Source organism: Neomonachus schauinslandi, chromosome 4 (assembly GCF_002201575.2).
Source record: "Neomonachus schauinslandi chromosome 4, ASM220157v2, whole genome shotgun sequence".
Taxonomy (NCBI): Eukaryota; Metazoa; Chordata; class Mammalia; order Carnivora; family Phocidae; genus Neomonachus; species Neomonachus schauinslandi.
Genome location: NC_058406.1, coordinates 186,443,882 through 186,451,620, shown reverse-complemented (window position 1 = coordinate 186,451,620; position 7,739 = coordinate 186,443,882). Strand labels below are relative to the sequence as shown.

The 7,739-nt window shown below is 65.1% G+C and overlaps 1 protein-coding gene across 1 annotated transcript in view; it reads right to left on the bottom strand.

Moving 5' to 3' along the window:
• Window positions 1-2,072, bottom strand: part of ADGRB1 (adhesion G protein-coupled receptor B1) — a 21,908-nt gene extending 19,836 nt beyond the window's left edge. Inside the window, exon 1 of the mRNA XM_044914309.1 lies at window positions 1,972-2,072. Coding sequence (XP_044770244.1) covers window positions 1,972-2,072 — 101 coding nt within the window. The remainder of the gene's footprint in view (window positions 1-1,971) is intronic.
• Window positions 2,073-7,739: the final 5,667 nt, after the last annotated feature.

The window sequence follows — 7,739 nt, the reverse complement described above, 5'->3', positions numbered from 1 at the left end:
CACCACCACCATCACCATCATCACCACCACAATCACCATCACCATCACCATCACCTCCACCACCATCACCACCACCATCACCACCATCACCTCCACCATCACCTCCACCACCATCATCACCATCACCAGCACCACCACCACTTGCACTCTACCACATATTAAATTCTAGCACACGGTCAGGTGCCAGGGAGGACCATGGGGAACCAGTAAGCACAGCTACCTGTTCCTACTAGGGGTGGCTTATCCCGAGAATTGCTTCTCCTTTTTGTGCAAGATCCTCTCCCTGTCTTTGGATCCCTTGGACACAGCTTGTTTCCAGGGTCTCAGTCTCTGCCTGCTCCTGGCTTTCACCCTGGCTGTCCCCCTGGCTCCCAGCCCTTCCCACCTGGTCTGATCCTGACTTCGAGGCAGGAAGACAGAATGGTTCTGAGAGTGGGCTGCAGTGTAACATTGGGCAAGTGGCCCAGCCCCTCTGTGCCTCAGTCTTCGCACCTGTGGGATGGGTGGAGGAACAGCACCCGCTACTCGGGGCGTGGCTGAGAGTAAACGGGCAGGAGGCAGGAAGTATTAGCCACCATCGGTAAGTGTTGCCCCCATTTCCCAGGGCAGCATCCCAGTGGCCTTGGGGCTGAGATCCTGGCAGGTGGTGAGCAGAAGCGACAGGGCTGCACCTCAGGGGCCGTGATGTGACCTTGGGCAGGTCACTTTCCCTCTGTGGGTCTCCATCTCCCCATGGGGACCATCGGGATGGGGCCCTGTCTGTGGCTCACAGGGGCAGTGACTCAGCCAGCTGAGTGCAGGAAGGAGGCGCTTTGAAAACCATCGGTAAACCCCTCAGAACCACAGCAGGCAGGGCTGGAGGGGCTGTCCCAAGCCCCCTGTCCCAGAGGTCTCCGGAAACAGAGGCCCCGGGTGGGGGCGGGGGAGGGCTGGGCCAGTGGGGGGTTGGGACAGATGGTCTGAGGAGGGGCTGGGTCGGAGGGCCACTGGGTGCCGGCTGGATGTGGGTGGTTTGGTGGTTCCGGGTCGGCTTCCGCCCTCGGGCAGGATGAGGAAGGGGCACAGGCGAACACAAGCCCCCCGCCCCCCACATCGATCTCTCCTTGTTGGCCTCAGGGTGTGACATCAGTTCTGCTGCCCATGTTGCTGCGGGCTGGGTGACCTTGACTCAGACTCCCTGTCCTAAACCTCTGCTCAGTGGGGCTCAAGCAGGGCTCTGAGGCGCAGGGAGGTGAGACCCGCCCTGCAGGCACACACTCGCCCTCACACACCCCTCGCACACCCGAGCTCAGGCCTGGGCATATGTGTCCCTCGCCCCAGAGCTGGGGACCACTGGGGGCGGCTGCCTTGCCCAGCCCTGCCTGGGGAGGCAGTCCAGGGGTCCTGGCATGAGGCCCTGTGGCCCGGGGGAGGAGAGTGAGGGCAGGGATGCGAGCAGAGGTTCTTGCCCTGAGACGTGACCCTGGGCTCAGAGAGGGCTGTGGCCTTGCACGCCCATGTGGCAGGACACAGAATTTGGGGGCTCTGAGGCCCCAGGGCAGGGTGCTGGGCCTGCCAGCATCAGCCAGGGAGTGCATCTGGAGGGCAGGACAAAGTGTGGCCACCTTCTGTGGGCAGAAGTGGAGGCCAGGAGCACAAGGGCAACCGGCCCCCCCCTGGCCTGCACCTGTGCCCCAGCCCGTCATTGTCATTCAGCTTCCAGGGAGGGGCACTCAGGGGGCGGGTGGCGGGCTGCTGGGGAGGGAGGGGGACGGGGGGGGTGGTGGCAGTGCGGCCCATCTGTGATGGCGGTGGGCAGGGGAAGACTGGGGGGATGGCGCTGCTGACGGGGAAGGGGGCTCTGGACCAGCCCAGCCCCCATGGCTGCCCTTAAAGGAGAAGGGACAAGACTTGACCCCGGCCACCCCATTCCTGGGGCCCACCGGGGGGCCGGCACCCCACCCCGGCCCAGCCCATGCGCTCAGGCACCACCTCCACACGGAGACGTAGATGATGATCAGCATGAGCAGGGTGAGGGACGACACGCCACAGCCCACGATGAGCGTCACCGACGGCATGATCACCTTCTCCATGTTCTGAGGATTCCAGAGCAGAGAGAAAGCGGAGTGAGGGGCTGGGCACATGCAGACTGAGGCTGGGGGTGAGGGTGGGTGCCGGGATGGAGCCTTCCCTCTCCTCCGCCGACACCCCCCACGCGCCCCCCCACCCGTGCCCCCGTGCCGCTGGGCGGGGCTGGCCCCTGTGAGGGGCTTCTGGTCTCTTGCTGGGGGTGGGGTCTCTCTGCACCCCCCCGTCACTGGTATAATCGTAGCCACCTGCCACGTCTGGTGATGAAGGCTTTGTCCGCACTTCACAGACCCCCCCAACTCCAGAGGGGGACCATCTCCCCGTGTCACAGACAGGTCACGGGGGGCCAGCCCCACGTCAGGCACAGCTCTCCCAGGCTGCGTGCTCCTGGAACACCAGCCGAGAGCAGGCCACAGGGCTTCCCGGAAGGGCCCCTCCGTGGCAGCCGCATCGGTCCGGCCTCCACTGCCTCAGAGCCGGTTCCCAGCCCAGCACCTGCTGCCCCACAGCTCCCCCAGCACCCCCGTTCTCCACTCCTCCCTCGCCCTCCCTTCTGCTCTGCCAGATCCCTGCACTGCACCCCCCCCCCCCCCCCCCGGGCCCGGCCCCCACGGCTCTTCTCCAAGCTGCGGCTGGAGAATTTTGTAAAATGCCGTTAGAGATCGCACCCCTGCTCTGCTCAGAGTACCCCCTGCCCGGCCACCCCCTCCCCAGCCGACTGAATGCCACTGGGCCTGGCCTGCCCTCCATCACTGGCTGCCTCCTCGTTCCCACCGTTGCAGAGCCGTGGCAGTGACTGGTCCCTCTACCCAGAACACCCTTCCCAGTGTCATGTGTTGGTGCCTCTCGGGGGGGTGGGGGGGGCCTCGGGCTGGATGATGGGCCCGGCTGCTCCTCACCAAGGAGGCCTGAGCACCCGGCCGGTCCCCGCTTCCACGTGCTTCCACGTGCTCAGCCCCGTGTCACAGCCTGACCCACACGGTCCACGCTGAGGGCCGCCGCATGGTGGGCAGGGCACGTGGGCACACGGACACACGGCAGGTGGACAGCCACACTCGGTGAGGAGGGAGCAAGGCTCCTCTGTGCGAGGACGCCAAGGACGCTCGGAGGGACTGACGACGGTCTCTGCAGCCCCTCCCCAGCCCACGGCCTCTGCGCTTGAGGGAGGAGGAGGCGTGCTGGGGTCACGGGGCCTCCTAGGGGCTCCCCCACCCTAAAGGGGACACTCCTGTGCCTGCGCCAAGTCTGACTCGGCTGAAGCCCTTCAGGGCAGCTCTCCGAGCCCTGCTGACCCCGCAGGCTGCCCAGGGAGACTCTGCCATCTCACTGGCTCCGGGAGGCCTGGCCCAGCATTCCCACCCCGAGGTGGCACCTTCTGCCTCCCTCAGGCCCCTGGAGTTGGAGCCTGAACCCGGTCCACCTGGCGCTGCTGCCCCCACCGACAGCGCGGTGCGCAAACCATGCTGTGCCCTCCCCCCATGTGCATGCTGTTCCCGTGGCCCGGACTGCCCTTCCCCTCCGGCCCCCCAGGCCCCTCTGGGTGTTGCTGGGTTCCAGCCTGGGTCCCCCTGCTGGGGGTGACTGCCTGTCCCTGCAGCCTGGCATCCTCACGTTCCTGAGCCCCCTCGGCCTGGGCCCAGCTCAGACACAGCCCGAGTGGCTGGTAGACGAATGGAGACAGGGAAGGCAGGCTCCAGGAAAAGGGAGAAAGTCAGCCAAGGTCAGCCAAGCAGTCAGCGGGCCCTGGAGGCACGGCCCAGGGTGCGGGTCCGACACAAACTTGGGCTTCCACGCAGGGAGCTGGAGGACCCAGGGAAGCGGGGGCTCCGGGCCGCTGCGCGCACCCTTGAACTTGCCGGGTAACCTCGAAGCCTGGCTGGCCACACAAGTCATGGGTGGCCGAGCAAGTGGCTCGCACCCGCTCCGTGGCTGGCTCTGGCCCCGACCTCTGCGGCCATCTGCCTCCATCTGCCCTCATTAGGCCTGGCAGCCACATGACCGCCCACTCTCTCCTCCTCTCCACCTGGCTCATCCGTCACTCCTGACAGCCCCGGTCCCGCAGGTTCTAGATGATGTGGGGAAGGCAGGGGAGACAGAATGAGTGGGCAGGGGTGCCAAGGAACTCTAGCTCTTGTTTGGAGGGTTAGAGTGGAGACCTCCAGGGCAAGAGACTGGCCCCAACCCACACACAGAGAGGGGGCAGAAGCCAGCCGGCCTCCCGCCGGAGACTGGCTCCCTAGCCAAGTTCAGTGCCACCTCAGGGCCTTTGCACATGCTCCTCTCACTGCCCAGGGCTCTTCCTCTGACCTTCACATGGCTGGCTCTGCCTTCAGCTTAGATGTCACCACCTCACAGAGGCCCTCACTGAATGTTCAATCTGAACCAGCCCCATCGTCTTGTCTGGAGACCCACCAGGGTTCTTGGCCCCCCACGCACCCAGGGATTCTCTCTTATCGTCCACATGGTTACCGTTGGTTTCTACCACATAAACTCCCCGCTCTCAATCTTCTCTTAAACCCTCTACACATCTGATGGGTCCTGAACACGATCTCCGTCCTCCAGCACCAGCCTTGCTGTCCTCTTACTGCACCACCCACGGCTCACAGCTCCCAACAGATCAGCCCCGCGCCCCAGTCATGCGCCGAGCCCCGACCCCGGCAAGGCCGGGGACGCACTCTCAGGCACATCCCGGCCACACTGTGCCGCAGCGGCAGCCGTGGGCACAGACGCCACCACCCACCGGGCTGCGCAGCCCTCCCTGAGTTCAGTCCCCCCGCAGCTCGGAGGCAGACAGCGTCGCCCCCTCACCCATGTGACTCAGAGCCGTTACTCAACCTTCCAGCGGTCAGGGGCTCCAGGCACAGCTCGGGCGGCAGCCGGGGGCGCCGCCTGGGCCCATGCCCCTGCCTGGGATCTCAGCCCTCCCTGGCTCCTGGCGTGTGACCCCGGCACCCCATCTCCACCATCAACTCTTGGCCTTCGTTCTGGACTCCAGTCCCCTGTCGCCACTCCAGTCCCCAGGATTTCCATTTTCTCCACTTGCTCGGACCCAAATCCCCGCGCCCGTCCAACCCCAGCCAGGGAAGAGGCAGGCGGCACCCCGTCTTGCCCCAGGCTCAGCCCACCTCTGCCACTACCCCACCTGCCGGCTGGGGTACTCTGCCCTCACTCCTGCTGGGATCCCTCCAAGACCCCAATCCCACTACCATCCTCTGTCATCCTCTGCCAGCCACCCAGCTCCCCACTGCCTTCGGGATGCAGCTCCAGCTCTCCCCGGCACTGGCCTTGCACCCCTGCCCTGCCCTCTGAGCCCCACCTTGTCTCCTACTTCTTTTTGCCTTCCTCACCCTCCCCGGCATGACCACCACTCTTCTCCACTAAGCTCAGCTGGTGAACTCCTGTTCACCCCTCAGGGCCCCACTCTATACCTCCTCCTCATGCTCCCCTCCCAAGCCACCCCCGGGGAGGGAAGCAAGCTGTTGCTGTGCCCCCAGAGCATCTCTCCCTTTAGCCTGGGCTGCCGCAGGCCTGTCGGGATGCAGACCCCTTGCTCCTCCTGGGCAGGACTGGGGTCTGGCACAGGCCCCAGCCCCAGCCCCTCACAGGCTGCACGACAGCAATCTCACCTTCGTGCTCGGGCCCCCCCACTCAGTGTCTCTGCGGTCAGCCCCAGAGCTGGCCAGGAAAGGAGAGGGAGATGCTAGAGCGCTTTGACGGCAGGCTGGCAGGCCCGCACCAGGTGGGAGGCGGAGCCCACCCTGGTCCTGCTGGCACTCTGGCTCTGAGCTCACGCCCATGCCCGTGGAGGGGGTCCCGGAATCAGGCAGGGCCAACTACTATGCCGTCTTACAGTTGAGGAGACCGAGGTTCCCAGTGGCCAGGCAGCCTGCCCTCGGTCCCAAGGCCACTGGGGGACTGGCCACCGTGAACTGCTGTGCCTTCAGCCTCAGCTCCCCTTCTGGGATACGGGGATCGGGTCCCACCTCTACATACGCTGACACGGTAGGTCAGGATGGCACCAGAAGCCCCCCCCAACTCCAGCTGCCGACCCCCCTACCAAACAAAACCTCAAACCCCTCACAGACCGAGACCTGCCCACCCTGGCACAGCGGCCTCCAAATGCTCAGCCCTGGTGGCACCCGGCGCAGGCCAGTCTTCTGGGAGAGGTCCTGGGCCCCAAGCCTTCAGCCCCTGGTTTCACCAGCATCAGCCTCCTGCCCCTCACCAAGCCCGGCCTCCGTGCCCCAGTGACTGGAGCTCAGCCCCCGACCGGGACGCCACCTTCTGCGGAAGGCACTGCCTGAGCATGCAGTAGGCCCTCCACGCTGCAGACCCTGGCCCAGCAGGACCCCCCATCAACTGGTCCGCCCCTCAGAGCCACCCTGAGTAACACACGATCACTTCCGTCTGATGGGAGAGGAAGCTTCAGAGGGACGGAGCACCAGGCAAGAGTCACCGTGTGTGAGGGACAAGCCTGCATGTCAACACTCGGCCACACTAACCCTGGTCACCATCCCACTCCAGAACACTCCCCTGCCCCCGGTCCTTCCTCCTTACACTCGAAGCATGGGCAGCCACCTGGGGACCCAAGGCTGGGCCATGCTCTGCTGCTCTGGCCTCGCAGGGACTCAGGAAGCCCCCAGCCCCACTGGTTGCTCCCCTGTGCAGAAGAAGCTTGCTGCTTTAGCACTGATGACCACCTATGCAGAAAGCCACCTCTTCCAGGGAGCCCCCAGGATGGCCCTGGCTGCAGCCTTCAGGGCCCTCCCCCAGAACCAACAACGCCAACAGCCCTGTCACAGGGACAGTAGAATGAGGAAGAGTGCGCTGAAGTCAGGGCCAAGAGCACAGACCCCAGTCTGGCGACTTGCCCCGAGACCTGGAGCAAGTTACCCTCCCCAGGGCTGTTTCCCTGCCTGTCAATAGAAGGTTTTAGTGGCAATGACCTCTAAGGTCCTGTTTGGCTCTGCCCCCATGGGGGACCCTGGCTGACAACACTGCCCTCCCTACCCATGCCCGACTGGACAAAGGGGTGGTGGGCAGAACATTCTCAGAAAGGCCTGGAGCCATCTTTCACATCAAAACCAGGGTGCCCTGAAGGGAGAGCTGTGCTGCCCCCACTGGATGGGGACCAGCTGCCCCAAACACACAGGAAAGCCGTGTCCCCCTCCCCAGTCTGTCCTCCACATCTGCTGCTCAATGATCCTTCCACACTGGGCGTGGACCCGGGGTCTCAGTGAGTGAAGACCCCAGCCCCTTTCCCTCCTCGGGGGGCTCAGTGGCTGGGCTGGGGAGGGGGACTTCCTGGGACCCGTGAATGGAGCTCAGCCCTGGATGAGATAGCCCATCAGCCCCAGTGGGCCAAGCGCAGCACCCAGGGCCCCAGCCGGGGAGCTGGCCCCAGATGCCATCGCCATAGAAACCAGCAGCCCCCAGAAGAATCACGGGAACAAAAAGGAGGCCCCTGAGAGGATGGGGCCTTCCCCAGCAGAGCTGTGGACCTGGGCCAGATCCAGCACCCTCAGCCACTCCAGGACCCCCACTTGAGGGCACTTGGGGAGGGTGGGGAAGGTCTCCCAGCAAGGTGGCAGCCCAGGGCCCTGTCCCCCAGCTGAGGGCAGCAGCCACTAAGTGAGGGGGTATGCCTGTTCTGCCAGGCCAAGCCCTCCCCC